Source organism: Nicotiana attenuata, unplaced genomic scaffold (genome assembly GCF_001879085.1).
Source record: "Nicotiana attenuata strain UT unplaced genomic scaffold, NIATTr2, whole genome shotgun sequence".
Taxonomy (NCBI): Eukaryota; Viridiplantae; Streptophyta; class Magnoliopsida; order Solanales; family Solanaceae; genus Nicotiana; species Nicotiana attenuata.
Genome location: NW_017675234.1, coordinates 18,673 through 39,607, shown reverse-complemented (window position 1 = coordinate 39,607; position 20,935 = coordinate 18,673). Strand labels below are relative to the sequence as shown.

Below are 20,935 nucleotides of genomic sequence, written 5' to 3'. Positions count from 1 at the left end.
TCTTCATTTTTCTTAAACTCCGTGTCCAATCAAACAGGTTTACATAAATTGAAATGGAGGAAGTAGTCAATAGAGCAATTTTTGCGCGTGCGATACTGAGATGGTTATAAAAAGAACGTCAAATTGAAAGGTTCGTAAAACATCGCGACTCCAACTCGTTGGAACTAAGGTGTTACAGACTTGCTGTGTGTGGTTGTTAAACACTTAAACTTAATTAGGTTGTTATCAAAAGCCAAGAACTTTTGTAATAAAAAAGAATTATACTCCAATTAATTCCCTAAACTTCACATATGCAAAAACCCCTAGCAGCCACCAATTAAGATTATAAATAAGATTATCACTTAGGGGCGAGATGGAATGGTTAAGACTTAGAGACTCTTTCCGTCCTTTAATAGAGGTCTCGAGTTTGAGCTTAAAAAATGAAGAATATTTCGATAGGAAGCTTTTTCCTGTTTAATGGACCTACCTTACTAAAATGCATGCATGGTAACAAGAATTTTAAACTTCATTTTGTTACATCCTTTTATAATACACAAATTGAATTAAACTGTACATCGTACAGAAATTGAATTTTACACATCATTTATAATAAATTAAAGCTTTAAAATACATAGCTAATTGAAGATAAGGATTTCTTGTGTGCTTCAAACAAATGATTTGCTACTCTGAGGTTTTGTTTGTATGAGGTGACTTTGAATCCCTGAGTCTTTTTTCTTCTGAAAGTAACTTTGCAAACCTAGCAAATATAATATGATGAATTTATTAATTAACACGAAATATTTTTCTTGGTATTAGTATAATTACTATATACAACTATATAAGATGGTAATATTCAGAAAAGAGTTGAATTACCTTTTCAAAGTTTCTTCATTTGTGCCACCATTTTTGCATTGTTCAGATAGACCTGTTTGCAAATTTACCCTGGAAACTGGTTTTTTCAATAAAGTTTTTCCTATTTCAACCAATTTGTCCATGTTTTCTTTGGTTGCTATATCAACAGAGGAGTCTGTTCCAATTAACGTGTCATCCTAACATTTGATGAACAATATAATTATCTTAGTCAAAATAAAGTCATAAGATCTAGAATTTTTATTTTTTTCAATATTATATTTGAAAGAGTTTGACTAATATATATCGCCACTAGTATACGAAATTTGAATATTATCAGGTTATTCAAAAGCTAATTACAACTAATTTTTTTGTTGCAAGTATGAAATGGTATAACTTGCAAAACATGATAAGTGACATGTTACAACAGATAGTATAACAATCTTTTACGCTATTAAAGTATAAATTAAATTCTATTTTAAAAGAGGCGGATCTCCAAACAAATCAGCTTCAACTGCACGTCGACTAAAATGTATTAAAAGTTTATTCAACCATTTTTTTTTTTTTTTTGGTAGCAAAGCAAGACAACCCGCAATCAAGGAATAGACACTACCATCCCTGGGAAGATTCTATTATCTCTTTACCCAACTTCTCATCTAACAGCCAAGAAATTTTGTGGCGGGGGCAGGATTTTCGCTAAAGGGATTCAAAAAAAATTAAAAATTTTAAAAAGACTGGGGCTAATGGGAATTGAAGGAGCAACTTCAAAAACGTTTTAAACTCCCTCGACCACTAAGCTATATATATGTGTTTGTGTTGTATCAAGGGGATTCAAAATATAATATATAGAGTCACAAAACGAATTTTGCCTGATATGTACAGTGTACCCTTTCCGCCCCCTAAATCCGCCCATGCCAAGAGAATTACGACACTCAAGCTGTCGAATAAATTAGGATCAAATAAGAAAAATCAACCCTAAGAGAGAAGCTCAATAAGATAACATTCAGTACTTATTAGATTTTTGATTTTTAGGTTTATATATAATTGTACCTGAATACGAAGGTAATTTTCTTCAGAATGAAGAGCTTGGAAAACAACAGAAATATGAAGATCAACCATATCACCACTGGCTTGAGTAAAAACATCCACAATTGGAGTTGAACCTCCATTAAGAAGCCAACCCAAGATACCCCATTTGGCTGCAATTTTAGCATTATATTTCTGTTCCACTTTTGCTGATCCAGTGCCTATTGAAATCACCAAAAACCTTCCATAATCAATGGGCTTGATTGGGAAGAAATCTGGGTTTCCAGTCATTATTTGTTGGGTCACTTGGCTTGTAGCAACAAGGGCCTGAAAAATTAAGCAACCAAGTCATATAGATTTCAGTCATATTCATCAAGCCTGGGAATTCAATTTCTTCATGGAAAAACTCCCCTTCAAAAGTGATAAAAGTCAAATTGATATCAAGTGGGACAAGCCACCTAAAGGCACGATCAAACTAAATACAGATGGTGCTTTTTCTAGTAACAATAATGCAGCTGGCCTTTGTGGAACTTTCCGAAATAGCAATAGGGACTGGATTGTGGGTTTCCATAAGGCAAGCAATATCTCTCATTCATGCTGAGTTAATGGCGTTACAAGAAGGCTTAAGAATTGCAAAAGAGATGAACTTCCAAAATATGGAAATTGAAATAGATTGAACGGAAGTCATCAAACTTATATACGAGGATAGCTATAATTTTTCTAACATTGTTTCTGAATGCAGATGGTTAATGCACCAGTTGAAGCTCCCTCCTCTGAAACATAATTTTAGAGAAGGAAATACAGTGGCACATATGTTGGCCAAGGAAACTATTAAGTACCCGTCCTCTACTAAATGTTTCTACCATGCTCGTCCACCCATTTTTGTTGAGCAAGAAGTGATCAAGAACAAGTATGGTTTATGTAATAGTTCGAAGTTTATTTCTACTTCTGTTATTATCTAGCAACAATGGCAATGTCCTATGAAACTCTATTATGACTATGTAACTTTTGTTTTAGTAATATAATCTCCGCGTTTTACGTTAAAAAAAAAAAAGATTTTCTGACACTATACAAAACTCACACGTTAAGAGGGGGTTGGGGGTAGAGATTTGTTTGGACTGCTTGGTACCACAAAAGCTTCCCGAAAAATATTTTTCACGAAAAATAAAAGTTATTTTTTTGGTGTTTGATTACAAGAATCAAAAGGTAAAAAATGATTTTCCTCACTCACTGCTGGTACAAAAATCAATTTGCTGATTATTATTATTATTATTATTATTATTATTATTATTATTATTATTATTATTATTATTATTATTATTATTATTATTATTAATCTTTAGAATGTACCCAGTCTTACATTCACCAATCAAACACCAACCACAACAATCCAGTGAATTCCCACAAGTGGGGTCTGAGGAAAAAATAATCTAGACAGCTTTACCAAAAAAAAATTTCCTATGAAAAGTGACTTTCGTCGTACCAAATATAGTCAGACAGAAAAAAGGATAGAAACAAGGATATAGGTGAAAATAGTTGCACGTACTGGATTGTTAGCTGCGACTCCACCATCAACAAGATTGAATTCATGAAAGTTGCCATCTTTGTCTTGAGTCTGAAAATAATGTGCAGGAAGATACGTTGGCGCAGCAGATGTACTGATGCATATATCTGAAAGCTTAGCATCCATTAGTGGTTTTTCTCTGGCCTGATCACATTTCAACATTATGTTAGTCTTTCCCTATCTATCAGCTTTTCCGAGAAAGTGATTACGATTTTATACATTTAAGACTTGTTGTATCGTAATAGAAACAGCTGCAACCGCCTACTAAAAAGGGCAGCGCGGTGTACTATGCTCCCGCTATGCGTAGGGCCTGAGGAAGTGCCGGACCGCAAGGGTCTATTGTATGCAGCCTTACCTTACATTTCTGCAAGAGGCTGTTTCCACGACTTGAACCCATGATCTCCTGATCTCATGACAACAACTTTACCAGTTACGCCACGGCTCCCCTTTAAATTAATGATCATAATTGATCATAATTGTTGGATAAATGCTAGGCTATTAAATAGACGGGTTGGGCTAAATAATTAATGAGTCATATTGTCATAACCTAACTCGATCATTTCAAAATTATTTTTTATAATTTGAATTATCAAATGAAGCTAATAAAATCTGTTTCTTTTATTATCCTTACTATATATATCAAACAAATCAATTAAAAAATATTTTTATATGTTTTAATAACTTTTTATTTTTTTGGGTCAATGTGGATTGCATAATTGACCAACTTTTAGATAAGCTATCTTCGGTTATGCTCAAAAGAATATGCCAATGATATATACTCAGCCAACCTGCCCAAGTTCTAACGAGTTGAGCATATTATATTTTTATAGGCTAAATTTGGGTTAATTTTACACCCCCTAATAAAAACTGATAAATTTCTGTGTACCGCTGAGTAATAGACCTTAAACAAGTCGCAGTAATTATTACTAATCTATATTTGTCATGGAAGATGGATAAGGAAAACTAATGTTCTCAAGAATCAAAATTCAAGAATATATATATATATATATATATATATATATATATATATATATATATATATAATGGTCGATAAAATATATATTATTTGTATATATTATTATTATATACATATTTTATGCACTTTTTGGCTAGCAAATACAATTAGCTTTAGCCGACCAATCAATTTTATATTTTGCAGAGAAGCGGATAGGCAAGGGAGAGAAAAGTACGGGTACCTCAAAAGTGGAGAAAACTTTTGGTTGTAAATTCTTGATATCAAAAGTTGGAATAACCACATTAGTCAATGTCTCATGTAACTGAGTCTCTCCTAATTTCTCCTCTATAACTTGGTGAAGATACTTCCCATTATACTTTGGTCCCATTAGAGATTTCAAGGTCTTCATTAATGATCCAAACAGTATCATCGATCTGTAATGAAGAGCAAGTATTTAAGATAATATTGTAGTTAAAACAAGAATTTAAATAAAATAGTAGGAAATAGAAAAAGTTACTTCTTCTGTGGGAATATCTTAGGGCCATGTTCAAGATAAAAGGGTTTTATGTCTTTAGCAGCAAATAAAGGACGCTTGTCTTTGTCTGGAGCTGTTAGCATGGCCGTGACAAGACCACCTGTGCTTGTTCCTGCAATTATATCGAAGTAATCTGCAAGCCTTGTATCTTCACCATCCAATTCCTATTCATCCAAATTTGGAACTCTTTAAATATAAATTCAAAGTACTAAGCATGTACATGAATATGGTTGTTCGAGGCCACATACTACTTAAAACTTCTAAACCAAGACGACATAAAAGAATTTTTATGCTATTAAATCACCTAAAAGATAACTACGGTTAATTACAAAAATGGAGGGAGGCAATAGGATTTAGTAAAATTCCCTTCGCGGAAAAATTGTACTGCACAAATAAGACAAAAATGATCTTTTTTTATTAATGAACTTTGGATTCTTTTGAATCTTGATAGAAGAGAAGATTCTATTATACTTAAAAAAGGGGTTTCAAAATTTACTTTAGATGGCATATACAAATCCTAGGTCTAATACTCCAGCATTTTTTTGAATCCCTTTTTAAAAAGTTTTAGGCTCCACCACTAGTTAGCCATCCATAATATAAGTGAAATTGGTAATTTTAAAAAATAAAGCAGACAACCTACTATCCTAGGTTAAAATACACTAATAACGTAAAATTCTTTATCGAATTTGACTTCAGTATATAAAAATGTAACCTTTTAATATCTACAAATAAAAAGCATTATATATAGAGGTACTCAATTGAGATCCCTTCATTTTTTTTAAAGATCTAGAAGATTACAATGGAAGCTTAATTCACCTGGAGTTGAGATTCAAGATACTCAAGAATAGTAGCAGGAATTATTCCCCTAATTCCACCTCCATCGATGCTGAGAATGGTTATGAGTTTACCATAAGTTGGAGGCTGCAGCTTTAAAGAACCACATGATGAAATTGCCCTCTCCATTTTTCCTAAGTTGATAATTTGACGAATTTGAGAGTTATATATATGATGGAATATTATTGTTGGCTTTTTTTTTGAAGCAAGTAAATAATAACACAACAACACTTAAACTTTTTATTGATCTTCAACAAAAGTTCGAATCATCTATTTATAGTCCTCAAAGTATGATTAAAGAAACTTCCCCACAATGCTCATCAAATTAATTGCTTCTACTACTTGCAATCCTGGATATGTTTTGGAGACCGATAAAAATTATTTTATTTTTGAAAAATCAAAGAGTGATGACCACGAATATATTTAGAACCAGTCAGAGGCGACCTAATTAAATGGCAGGTGCCTAAAACTTTCACGTTACGAGAAAAAATTTTAGACTCATATTTATAATTTTATACGAATAGTTCATCAATATCGTTTTAGTTTGTCAACTCTAGCAAAATTTGATTGGTAATATAATTAGGACGGAACTATAGTTATCTTGCGAACCAAAAAAAAAAAAAAAAATATATATATATATATATAGTCACACCTCTCTATAACCATCATCCTTTGCAATAATACTTCACTATAGTAGACAAGTTTTCTTTGAAACGTACTATTCTTCATATTATGTTATAATATGTTCTCTATAACATCATTTCACTATAGTATCCAAAAAATATCGGAACAAATGAGGTTGTTATAGAGAGGTTTGACTATACCTATAACCAGGGGCGAAACTACATTTGTTAAAGGGTGGTCATCAATTGACTATCCTTCGTCGAAAAATTACACTACATATATAGGTAAAGTATTAGATTTTAGTGGTATAACATATATTGAACACCCTTTATCGAGGAATTTTTTTTCACCTCTTTTAAATTTGATCACCCTTGAGAAAAATTTTAGCTTCTGTCACGACCCAAAAATCTCACCTGTCGTGATAGCGCCTATCGTGGTACTTGGCAAGCCGATACCTAACACTTTGGTATTTAAATTAAAAGAGAAAGCCAGCTTTTCATAACAGAAATTTTGTAAAAGAGTAAAACTCGGAATAAAATGCGGAAAAGATAGCCCGACATCGGGGTATCACTAAGTCATGAGCATCTAAAACCAGTCTAGAATCAAGGTTTACAATAACCCATCCAATATCATAAAAACAGAAAGAAATATAATAATGGAAGGAGAGACAAGGGCTGCGGACGCCGACAACTACCTCGTAGGTCTCCAGTAGTCAACTGCGAACGTACTCAATGACCTCTGCGACCGGTCTCACCTGGATCTGCACACAAGGTGCAGGGAGTAACATGAGTACTTCCAACTTAGTAAGTAACAGAAATCAATAAGAAACTGAGAAGTAGTGACGAGCTATGCAAATACAGTTATCTCAATAACTTTCAAATAAGAATAGTCTTGCTTTCAATTTAACAGTTCAAGTCACATCAGTGCGTGCTCAAATAAACCAGATATCAGATCTTCCAAAAATTTTGTACAACAAGGACATTTAACAATTAAGTGCAATAATTAACTGAAAGCAAGTACGGCCTCTCAAGGCAACAGCCACTCAGCTCATCTCAACAGCTCAATCACTCGGCTCTAGCCCTCATTAATCATACTCAATAGGTACATGTGCTCACTGGTGGTGTACAGACTCCAGAGGGGCTCCTACAGCCCAAGCGCTATTATCTGCACGGACAACTCACGTGCTATCATATAATATTTGGATCCTCACGGACAACTCACGTGCCACAGTATCAATATCTGGATCCGCACGGACAACTCACGTGCTGCACGTACAACTCACGTGCCATGGTATCAATATCCGGATCCGCACAGACAACTCACGTACTGCACAGACAACTCACGTGCCATAGTATCACTATCTCACAATCAGGCCCTCAGCCTCACTCAGTCATAAATCTCTCCAGTCTCCCGGGCTCTCAGAAATCATATAAACAACCCAAATAGAAATAATATCATGTATCAACATTGAACAGTAAGAGACGGAGGCATAATAAGCAAGAAAAACTACGACTGAGTATAAACAGCAATTTAGCAGCTAATTCGGCAAATACATGACCTCGCAAGGTCTCGACAGCGAGCACATAAGGCCTAAACATGAATTCTAACATGAAGTACAGTCAATTTCCATGAAAACAGAGGGAACATATATTAAACAGTAGGCCAATTGATTCCACAGTCTCACGGGACTGACCAAATCCCAATCCCTACGGTGCACGCCCAGACGCCCGTCACCTAGCATGTGCGTCACCTCCAAAAATAGTCGTACGACACAAAATCTGGGGTTTCATACCTCAAGATAGAATTTATAACTGTTACTTACCTCGGACTGTGAAATTCTTTATTCTGCTATGCCTTTGCGTCTCAAATCGGTCTCCAAACATCTCGAATCTAGTCATAATAATTCGATTTAGTCAATACAAAATATAGGAATTAATTCCATATGAAATTCTACATTTTCATTAAAAATCCGAAATTGCACTCCAAATTCACCCGTGGGGCCCACGTCTCGGGCCCGACAAAAGTCACGGAATATGAAAGTCCATCCAATCACGAGTCAACCATAGCAAAATTACTAAATTCCGACAACAACTCGGCCTCCAAATCATCAAATCTTATTTGAAAATCCCTAGGCCCAAATTCCCTATTTACACCTAAAAAACATGTAATCTAGCCGGGATATTCAACGATAATTTAAAAATATTGACTAACAATGATCACAAGGGACTTACCTCAAGACTTCCCGTATTTCTCGCTCAAAATCGCCCAAACCCATGTTTAGAAGTGCCAAAAATGGCAAAAATCTCGGACCCTTCTGTTTTTGTGTACAGACCAGCGTTTTCGCTTCTGCGGCTCACTAAGCCGCTTCTGTGGCTACCGCTTCTGCGACTAGGGTCGCTTCTGCGGACCGCTTCTGCAGACACGCTTCTGCGTGAAGCTGACGGCTTCTGCGAAGACAGCTGCCTTCCCCATTTTTCGCTTCTGCGGTTGCCTGACCGCACCTGCGGTCACCGCAGATGCAGGGACCAAGCCGCACCTGCGCCCCTTGCTGCGCTTCTGTGCTACTTGACCGCTTCTGTGGACCTCGCACCTGCGGTCCCCAATCCGGAGGTGCGGAAATGACAGAAGCAGCAGCTTCAGCTGCTCAATCCAATTTCCAACTCTTCCGTTAACCATCCGAATTCATCCCGAGGCCCTCGGGACCTCAATCAAAAATACCAACAAGTCATATAACACTATTCAAACTTAGTTGAACCTCTGGAACACTCAAAACAACATCAAAACACCAAATCACCCTCGGATTCAAGCCTAAGAACTTCTAAACTTCCAAATTCCGCAAACGATGCCCAAACCTACCAAACCAGCTCCGAAAGACCTGAAATTTTGCACACACGTCACAAATGACACTACGGACCTACTCCAATTTCCGGAATTCCATTCCGACCCCGATATTAAAATTTTCACTGCCGACCGAGAAACGCCAAATTTCCAATTTCGCCAATTCAAGCCTAAATACACCACGGACCTCCAAATCACATTCCGGACTCGCTCCCAAGTCCAATATCACCTAACGGAGCTAACCGAACCATCAGAATTTACATCCGAGATCGTTTACTCATAACTCAACATCCGGTCAGCTTTCTCAACTTAAGCCTTCTCAAAAGAGACTAACTGTCTCATTTCTATCCAAAACCATTCTGAACCCGAACCAACTAACGTGATACGATGAAATACAGCTGAAGAACACATAAAGAAACAGAAATGGGGGAAGCGAAGTTATAACTCATGAAACGACCGGCCGGGTCGTTACATCCTCCCCCTCTTAAACAAACGTTCGTCCTCGAACGAGTCTAGAAACATACCTGAAGTCTCAAACAGGTGCGGATATCTGCTCCACATCTCCCGCTCGGTCTCCCAAGTAGCCTCCTCCACGGGCCGACCTCTCCACTGCACTTTCACTGAAGTTATATCCTTTGATCTCAACTTTCGGACCTGCCGCTCCAAAATAGCCACTGGCTCCACATCATAAGTCAAATCACCATCTAACTGAACCGTGCTGAAATCCAATATATGAGATGGATCGTCGATATACTTCCGGAGCATAGAAACATGAAACACTGGATGCATCCCCGACAAGCTAGGTGGCAAGGCAAGCTCATAAGCCAGCTTCCCAATCCTCCGAAGCACCTCAAAAGGCCCAATAAACTGAGGCTCAACTTGCCCTTTTTCCCAAATCTCATAACACCCTTCATGGGTGAAACCTTCAGTAGAATCTTCTCCCCAACCATGTAAGACACATCACGAACCTTTCTGTCAGCATAACTCTTTTGTCTTGACTGTGCTGTACAAAGCCGTTCCTGAATCACTTTCACCTTGTCCAAAGCATCCTGTACCAAGTCTGTACCCAAAAGCCTGGCCTCGCCCGGCTCAAACCAACCTACTGGAGATCAACTCCGCCTCCAATATAAAACCTCATATGGAGCCATCTGAATACTCGACTGATAATTGTTGTTATATGCAAATTCCGCGAGCGGTAGAAACTGGTCCCATGAACCCCCAAAATCAATGACACAAGCGCGCAACATGTCCTCCAATATCTGAATAGTGCGCTGGGACGGTCCGTCCGTCTGAGGGTGAAAAGTTGTGCTCAACTCAACCTGAGTACCCAACTCTAGCTGCACGACCCTCCAAAACTGCGATGTAAACTGAGTACCTCTATCTGAAATGATGGAAACCGGGACACCATGCAGGCGAACAATCTCTCGAATATAAATCTCAGCTAACCGCTCTGAAGAATAGGCAGTACACACCGGAATGAAGTGCGCAGACTTGGTCAGCCGATCCACCATCACCCAAATAGCATCGAACTTCCTCAAAGTCCGTGGGAGTCCAACTATGAAATCCATGGTGATCCGCTCCCACTTCCACTCTAGAATATCTATATGTTGAAGCAAGTCACCCGGTCTCTGATGTTCATATTTCACCTGCTGACAATTGAGGCACCGAGCCACAAACCCAACTATATCTTTCTTCATTCTCCTCCACTAATAGTGTTGTCTCAAATCCTGGTACATCTTTGCGGCACCCGGATGGATGGAATACCGCGAGCTATGGGCCTCCTCTAAAATCAACTCCCAGAGCCCATCTACATCGGGCACACAAATTCTGATTTGCATCCTCAATACCCCATCATCACCGATAGTCACATCTCCGGCATCGCCGTGATGAACTCTGTCCTTGAGGACAAGCAAATGAGGATCATCATACCGTCGCTCTCTGATACGATCAAACAAGGAAGACCGAGAAACCACACAAGCTAAGATTCGACTGGGCTCCAAAATATCCAACCTCACAAACCGGTTGGCCAAGGCCTAAACATCAACTTCAAGAAGTCTCTCCCCAACAGGATATGCCAAACTGTCCATACTCACCGCCTTTCTACTCAAAGCATCGGCCACCACATTGGCCTTTCCCGGATGGTATAAAATTGTAATATCATAGTCCTTTAGCAGCTCCAACCATCTCCGCTGCCTCAAATTGAGATCCTTCTGTTTGAACAAGTGCTGGAGGCTACGATGATCAGTAAACACCTCACAAGACACACCATAGAGATAATGCCTCCAAATCTTCAATGCGTGAACAATGGCAGCTAACTCCAAATCATGAACAAGGTAGTTCTTCTCATGGGGCTTCAACTGACGAGAAGAATAAGTAATCATTTTACCATCCTGCATCAACACACACCCGATGTCGATCCGAGAATCATCACAATATACTGTATAAGAACCTGAGGTTGATGGCAAAACTAACACTAGAGGTGTGGCCAAGGCAGTCTTGAGCTTCTGAAAGCTTGTCTCACACTCATCCGACCACCTGAAAGAAGCACCCTTTTGGGTCAATTTGGTCAAGGGTGATGCAATAGATGAAAATCCCTGAACAAACCGACGGTAATAACCTGCCAAACCAAGAAAGCTACGAATCTCTATGGCTGAGGACGGTCTGGGCCAACTCTGAACCGCCTCTATCTTCTTCGAATCAACCTGAATACCGTCATTGGACACCACGTGCCCCAAGAACGCCACTGAACTGAGCCAAAACTCACACTTTGAAAACTTTGCATAAAGTCTCTCCTCCCTCGGCCTCTGTAATACAATACCCAAGTGTTGTGCATGTTCCTCCTAGCTACGTGAGTACACTAGGATATCATCAACAAATACCACCACAAATAAATCAAGATACGACTGGAATACACTATTCATCAAGTGCATAAATGATGCTGGGGCGTCAGCCCAAAAGACATCACAAGAAATTCATAGTGACCATAACGGGTCCTGAATGCCGTCTTTAGAATATCTGAATCCCGAATTTTCAACTGGTGATAGCTAGACCGCAAATCAATTTTTGAACATACATTGGCACCCTGTAGCTGATCAAATAGGTCATCAATACGAGGCAATGGGTACCTGTTCTTCACTGTAACCTTGTTCAGCTGTCGATAATCAATACACATGCGCATGGAGCCATCTTTCTTCTTTACAAACAAGAATGGATCACCCCGCAGTGATACACTAGGCCGAATAAAGCCCTTATCAAGCAGCTCTTGCAACTGCTCCTTTAATTCTTTCAATTCTGCTGGGTCCATCCGATACGGTGGAATAGAAATGGGCTGAGTGCCCGGTACCAAATCAATACCGAAATCAATATCTCTATCCGGTGGCATACCCGGCAAATCGGCAGGAAATACATCCGGAAAGTCCCTCACTACCGGAACTGAATCAATGGAAGGAGTCTCCGCACTGACATCCCTAACATAGGCCAAATAAGAAAGACAACCCTTCCCAACCATCCGCTGGGACTTCAAGAAAGAAATCACCCTACTGGGAACATAATACGTTGAACCTCGCCACTCAATCCGTGGCACCCCCGGTATAGCCAACGTCACCGTCTTAGCGTGACAGTCCAAAATAGCACGACACGGAGATAACCAATCCATGCCCAATATCACATCAAAATCAACCATACTAAGCAACAAAAGGTCCACTCGGGTCTCCAGACCCCCAATAATCTCCACACACGACCGATATACGCGGTCTACAACAACAGTATCGTCCACCGGAGTAGATACACGAACATATGAAATAAGAGACTCGCGGGGCGTGTCCAAATAATGAGCAAAATATGATGACACATATGAGAAAGTGGAACCAGGATCAAATAATACAGAGGCATCCCTGTGGCAAACTGGAACAATACCTGTGATCACAGCATCTGAAGCAATAACATCAGGTCTGGCTGGGAGTGCATAGAAATGGACCTGACCACTACCTGATCGACCTCCCCCTCTAGGGCGACCCCTAGCTGTCTGTCCCCCTCCCCTAGCTGACTGGGCGGGTGATGAAGTAACTGGTGCTGAAGTCGATGGCCTAGAACTCTGCTGCGGAGTCCCACTCAATAACCTGGGGCAGTATCTCATGATATGACCAAGATCCTCGCACTCGAAACAACCCCTCCTCTGATGGAACTGCTGCTCCTGATACCCTGTGGAACTACCCGTAGAAACCTGGCAGACGGGGCATGATGAGAGCTCTGTGTTGGAAGGGCACTGAGAGATGAGTGGCCTTGATGTGAAATGTGAGAACCGTGACCAAATGATCCACCACGGTGAACTGGGCGAGATGACTGAGCATGTCTGAATGGACGGCCTCTGTCGTACTGAAACTGACCTCCAAGAGGAACACCACCAAAACTACCAGTTCCCCGACGCCTCTTGGCCTCCCTCTCAACTCGCTCCTGGCGCCGAACCGACTTTATCTCTCTGGCAATGTCAACCACCTCCTCAAAAGAAGCACCAGACACTCTCTCTCTCTCTGGTCATAAGAATACGTAGCTGATAAGCGAGGCCATCCACAATCCTCCCGATCCTCTCCCTGTCTATAGGAACCAACCAAACAGCATGACGGGCTAACTCAGAAAACCTCATCTCGTACTGCGTCACAGTGTTATCATCCTAACGCAACTGCTCGAACTGCCTGCGCAGCTCCTCTCTGCGGGACTGTGGCACATACTTCTCCAAAAAGAGAATAGAGAACTACTGCGAGGTGAGGGGCACTGCACCAACAGGCCTACGCCTCTCATAAGCCTCCCACCAAGTAAAGGCAGCTCCAGAAAACTAAAAAGTAGTGAACGAGACCCCACTGGTCTCCAAAATACCCGTTGTATGAAGAATCCTCTGACACTTGTCCAAGAAACCCTGGGCCTTCTGCACTACTGAAAGTCGGAGGCTGGAGTCTCCCAAACCTCTCCAATCTATGCTGCTCATCATCAGGAATAACGGGAACCACATAGTCCTGAGCAGCTGCAACCAACTGGACTGGTAATGTCCCCGGTACCTGAAGTCCCTGCACTACCTGCTCTGGAGTAAGGGCAACAGGGGTATGAGTACCTCCCCTGGCCTGAGAAGTGGCAGGTGCGGCCTGAGCCGAAACCACCTGGGCAAGACCAGTGCAAACTGTCAGTATCTGGGCCAAAGTCTCCTGAAGACCTGGAATCACAATAGGCACGGCCTGTGCCTGAGCTGGTATCGCTGGAGCATCCACAACTGGGACCTGATCATGAACTGGGGCGGCAGGTGGATCTGCAGGTGCTACCCTAGCTGCTGTGCGGGCTACACCCCTGCCCCTACCACGGCCTCGATCGCGACCTCGGCCTCTAGTGGCTCTGACTGGTGGAACTGGTAGCTGTCCGTCCGATCCAGAAGTACGTGTCCTCACCATCTGTGAAAGAATGAAATAATAGAAATTTTAGTTACCGGAATCAACAGCTTCGCACGACAAGAATTCAAGAATGTGAAGTTCTCCTAAATGTTCTGCAGCCTCTCAAAGAAAAGTATCCGCAAGACTCTACTAAACCTGCTCATGACTCGTGAGACCCATGTAACCTAGGCTCTGATACGACTTGTCACGACCCAAAAATCTCACCTGTCGTGATGGAGCCTATCGTGGTACTAGGCAAGCCGACACCTAAAACTTTGATATTTAATTTAAAAGATAAAGCCAGCTTTTCATGACAGAAATTTCATAAAAGAGTTAAACTCAGAATAAAATGCGAAAAAGATAGCCCGACATCAGGGTGTCACTAAGTCATGAGAATCTAAAACCAGTCTAGAATCAAGGCTTACAATAACCCATCCAATATCATAAAAACAGAAAGAAAGATAATAATGGAAGGAGAGACAACGGCTGCGGACGCCGACAGCTACCTCGTAGGTCTCCAACAGTCGACTGCAAACGTACTCAACGACCTCTGCGACCAGTCTCACCTGGATCTGCACACAAGGTGCAGGGAGTAACATGAGTACTTCCAACTCAATAAGTAACATAAATAAATAAGGAACTGAGAAGTAGTGACGAGCTATGCAAATACAGTTATCTCAATAACTTTCAAATAAGAATAGTTGTACTTTCAATTTAATAGTTTAAGTCACATCAGTGCATGGTCAAATAAACTAGATATCACATCTTCCAGAAATTTTGTACAACTAGGACAATCAACAATTAAGTGCAACAATTGACTGAAAGCAAGTACAGCCTCTCAAGGCAACAGCCACTCAGCTCATCTTAACAGCTCAATCACTCGGCTCTAGCCCTCAATAATCATACTCAATAGGTACCTGCGCTCACTAGGGGTGTACAGACTCTGGAGGGGCTCCTACAGCCCAAGCGCTATAATCTGCACAGACAACTCACGTGTTGCTCGGACAACTCACGTGCTATCATATAATATCTAGATCCGCACGGACAACTCACGTGCCATAGTATCAATATCCGGATCCGCACAGACAACTCACGTGCTGCACAGACAACTCACGTGCAATAGTATCACTATCTCACAGTCAGGCCCTCGGCCCCACTCAGTCATAAAACTCTCCAGTCTCTCGGGCTCTCAGAAATCATATAAATAGCCCAAACAGAAATAAATCATGTATCAACATTGAACATTAAGAGACGGAGGCATAATAAGCAAGAAAAACTACGACTGAGTATAAACAGCAATTTAGCAGCTAATTCAGCAAATACACGACCTCGCAGGTCTCGACAGTGAGCACATAAGGCCTAAACATGAACTCTAACATGAAGTACAGCCAATTTCCACGAAAACAGAGGGAACATGTATTACACAGTAGGCCAATTGATTCCAAGTCTCACGAGACGGACGAAGTCCCAATCCCTACGGTGCACGCCCAGACGCCCGTCACCTAGAATGTGCTTCACCTCCAAAATAGTCATACGACACAAAATCTGGGGTTTCATACCCTCAAGATAGAATTTATAACTGTCACTAAACTCGGACTGTGAAATTCTTTATTCTGCTATGCCTTTGCCTCGCGAATCGGTCTCCAAACGTCTCGAATCTAGTCACAATAATTCGCTTTAGTCAATACAAAATATAGGAATTAACTCTATATTAAATTCTACATTTTCCATTAAAAATCCGAAATTGCACTCAAAATTCGCCCGTGGGGCCCACGTCTCGGAACCCGACAAAGTCACGAAATATGAAAGTCCATCCAATCACGAGTCTAACCATACCAAAATTACTAAATTTCGACAATAACTCGACCTCCAAATCATCAAATTCCTATGTCCAAATTCCCGATTTACACCTCAAAAACACGTGAGCTAGCCGGGATATTCAATGATAATTCAAAAATATTGACTAACAATGATCACAAGAGACTTACCTCAAGATTTCCCGTGATTTCTCGCTCAAATTCGCCCAAACCCGTGTTTAGAAGTGCCAAAAATGGCAAAAATCTCGGACCCTTCTGTTTTTGTACACAGACCAGCGTTTTCGCTTCTGCGGCTCATTAAGCTGCTTCCGCGGCTACTGCTTTTGCGGAAAAGTTTTTGCTTTTGCGACTAGGGTCGCTTTTGCGGAAGGCAGTCTGCTTCTGCGGACACGCTTCTGCGTGAAGCTGACCGCTTCTGCGAAGCCAACTGTCCTCCCCATTTTCCGCTTCTGCGATTGCCTGACCGCACCTGCGATCACCGCAGATGCGGGGACCAAGCTGCACCTGTGCCCCAGGCTGCACTTCTGTTCTACTTGACCGTTCTGCGAACCTCGCACCTGCGGTCCCCAATCCGGAGGTGCGAAAATGACAGAAGCAGCAGCTTCAGCTGCTCAATCCAATTTCCAACTCTTCCGTTAACCATCCGAATTCATCCCGAGGACCTCGGGACCTCAACCAAAAATACCAACAAGTCACATAACACCATTCAAACTTAGTCGAACCTCCAGAACACTCAAAACAACATCAAAATACCAAATCACCCTCGGATTCAAGCCTAAGAACTTCTAAACTTCCAAATTTCGCAAACGTTGCCGAAACCTACCAAACCACCTCCGAAAGACCTGAAATTTTGCACACACGTCAAAAATGACACTACGGACCTACTCCAATTTCCGGAATTCCCTTCCTACCCCGATATCAAAATTTCCACTGCCGACCGAGAAACGCCAAATTTCCAATTTCGCCAATTCAAGCCTAAATCTACCACAGACCTCCAAATCACATTCCGGACTCGCTCCCAAGTTCAAAATCACCTAACGAAGCTAACCGAACCATCAGAATATACATCCGAGATCGTTTACTCATAAGTCAATATCCGATCAACTTTCCCAACTTAAGCCTTCTCAAAAGAGACTAAGTGTCTCAATTCTCTCCAAAACCATTCTGAACCCGAACCAACTAACGTGATACGATGAAATACAGATGAAGAACACATAAAGAAGCAGGAATTAGGGAAGCGAGGTTATAACTCATGAAACGACCGACCGGATCGTTACAGCTTCGCTACCGCCTATAACTATTTGGGCAGCTGTGGATAAGTCAAAAGGGCAATGTATACTTGAACTTGAATAGCCAATGAGGTATTAATGACCAACCACTAATATAAAGGTATAGTGTAAATCATACAAGATTTGAACTTCTATAATTAAGGACAACTTTTTTTCACATTATCATGTTGCATGATAGGTAACTTCAGATATTTGCTTATAATTCCAATGTCAAGTTAAATTACATACATACATCAACAAAAACAACAACAACCTAGTAAAATCTCACTAATGGGGTCTGGGGAGGGTAGCGTGTACGCAGACCTTACCCCTACCCGAGGAGTAGAGAGGCTGTTTCTGAAAGACCCTCGGCTCAAGAAACCAAAAAGACAAAAAGAAACAATATTAGTATCATCACAGAAATCATAAAAAAATTAGGGACAACAGAAAATTCAGAAGAAAGATGCAAAGCAAAAGCGATAGCTAGTAAATAGGTCATGCACTGAAAAGCGAAATAATAAGACACAACTGTTGGCCCAAGTAAAGGTGAGTTTTGAAGACTGACAAAGGAACTCAGACATGGACCAGGTCCATCCTAGTGAAGCACATATATGGACAGACTCATGCATGTGAGATGCACGTGAAGGAGATAAACTTAACTTGAAAGAAGTAATATCTCCTGATCCTGATCGAAAAGGTTGCATATTAGATAAGGAGAAGGACCCCTTACTCAAAGAGAACACGGCTTAAGAAAGAGGAGGAGTTAGAGGTTGAGATCAACTAGAACTCTTCCACCAAGGAAGAGTAGCATCAGACTTCTAGTCAATCTCTATTTACTAACCTATAAATATCAGTGTTGTTCTCTTTTACAGGTAACGCACATAAGCAAAAGTTAAACGTGAATTCAGAGCAAAATAGCAAGGCAATTCTGCAAGCAATTCGTGTGTGATTCAAGCGTGCAAACCTGAAGCTACTTGAACCAGATAGAAGAACCAGTTCCAAGTGTTTGTCTTTTATTCTAGTTCAATTGTAGTAGGTGTTTTCATATTGTACCTTTCAGCTTTATCTAGAAGCAATTGTATTAGGCACTCAGAGTTTTCAAGTTAGAGGTAACTTGAAGTTGTCGCAACAGTTGAGGTTGTGTGCTACAACGAGATTAGAGTTAATCCTAGGTTTACAAAAGTGTTTTTGTAAATGCAGTTTTTGGCTCAGTGATTTTAGTGGAGAGTTTGGGAAAATCCTACTGGAAAGTAGGTCGTGCTTTTTTCACCTTTTGAGCCAGGTGTTTTCCACATAAAATACTTGTGTTCTTTACTTTCCGCATTTTGTTATTTCTTCAATAGTAGGTTAAGGAACACGTAGAAGAACCAGGTCCGTCCATAATCAGTTTAAGCGAAAAATTGATCACCACACAAATCATCCCCCCCCCCCCCCTTGTGTGGTATTGAAGTATAAAACATCAACAACATTGCTACTAGCTATCTTAGACAAAAACCCTACCAGACTAGTCTCACAAAGGTACGAAGTAAGGTAAGACTCGACTACCTCCTAACCTACAACCCTAATACTCGACCTTCACATCTTCCTATCAAGTGTCATGTTCTCGAAATCTGAAGCCTCGCCATATCCTGCCTGATCACCTCTCCCCAATTCTTCTTAGGCTGCCCTCTACATCTTCTCGTGCCCTCCACAACCAGCTGCTCACACCTCCTTACCAGAGCATTTGGGCTTCTCCTCTGAACATGCCCGAACCATCTGACCCTCGCTTCCCGCATCTTGTCATCAATGGGAGCCACGTGCACCTTCTCCCAAGTATCATCATTTCTAATCTTATCCATCCTAGTGTGTCCGCACATCCATCCCAACATCTTCATTTCTGCTACTTTCATCTTCTGGATATGTGAGTTCTTAATAGGCCAACATTCAGCCCCATACATCATGGCCGGTCTAACCACCGCTTTATAGAACTTACCTTTGAGTATCGGTGGCACTCTCTTGTCACACAAGACTCTAGATGCTAACCTCCACTTCATTCATCCTACCCCAATACGGTGTGTGATATCATCGTCGATCTCCCCTCCCCTCCCCCCCCCCCCCGAATAATCGACCCAAGGTACTTGAAGCTGCCTTTACTTGGGATGACCTGTGATTCAAGCCTCACATCCACGCCTACTTCCCCCGGCTCAGCGCTGAACTTACACTTCAGGTAGTCTATCTTCGTCCTGCTCAGTTTGAAACCCTTAAACTCAAGAGCCTATCTCCAAACCTCCAGCCTCTCGTTAACACCGGCTCGCGACTCATCTATCAGAACTATGTCATCGGCGAATAGCATGCACCATGGCACCTCCCCTTGAATATGGTGTGTTAACTCGTCCATCACCAGGGCGAATAAGAACGAACTGAGTGCAGAACCTTGGTGTAACCCCATTACAACCGAAAAATGCTCAGAGTCGCCTCCTACTGTCCTAACCCGAGTGTTAGCCCCATCGTACTCAAGTTAAATTACATAGTTAAGATAAAATTAAAGTTCTTTAATTTACGTCGTTGGCTTATATATAAGTTAAATTTCACCTTGAAAAAATAAGTACATTTTAATTTTATTTCGTTACATGAAAAGATGATAGCAATCTTTGTTTATCGGAGGGGGACTTATGTAGTAATCATAAGGATCACCGGCATCCGGATAGTTCGGTAAAAATTTTGTGTATCTATAAATATGTCTTTAAAATAGTGATATATTAATAGTGGCACCTGATGACAAAATAGATTTTGCTTGAATGCAAAAATGCACTCGCAACCTTTAAATCTTGGTCCACCTCTGCTCTATATTGGACAAGCAAATGTGCTTCCCCATTATCATTTTAATTTTCAAAATTAATTGAGTTGAAGAGGAACTTTGCTCAACTAAGCTATAGCTATTTGATTTTGAATTAGTAAACTAATAATGAAGGGCATTTTGACCTCAGTTTTAAAGGAAGAAAAGTATCAATATAGTCCGTCTGGTACGCGTTTAAGATGTTTTCAACAGATGTAGCTTTCATATTCCTTGTAGTACGTAGTAGTAGTAGATATGAATTATATGTATCTTCTTATCAAAAATTAAAAGCTCTATAATTAAACCTAAAACAAATGTCTATTCTCATTTTTGGTTTGTAAGCTCTCCATCGCCAGGAGTGTACGCATTTTATACCATGCGATGTCACATGACACTGCTTCGTAATTTTTCACTAAA

The 20,935-nt window shown here is 40.7% G+C and overlaps 1 protein-coding gene across 1 annotated transcript; it reads right to left on the bottom strand.

The window, feature by feature from the left end:
• Nucleotides 1–496: 496 nt before the first annotated feature.
• On the bottom strand, nt 497–6,014 carry LOC109219833 (patatin-like protein 2). Its single transcript, XM_019384300.1, has 7 exons — nt 5,725–6,014; nt 4,891–5,072; nt 4,615–4,807; nt 3,401–3,562; nt 1,879–2,181; nt 853–1,028; nt 497–736 (listed from the first exon to the last, which is right to left on the bottom strand). The coding sequence occupies exons 1-7, from the start codon at nt 5,869–5,871 to the stop codon at nt 661–663; spliced, it is 1,239 nt and encodes a 412-aa protein (XP_019239845.1). The 5' UTR covers nt 5,872–6,014; the 3' UTR covers nt 497–660.
• Nucleotides 6,015–20,935: the final 14,921 nt, after the last annotated feature.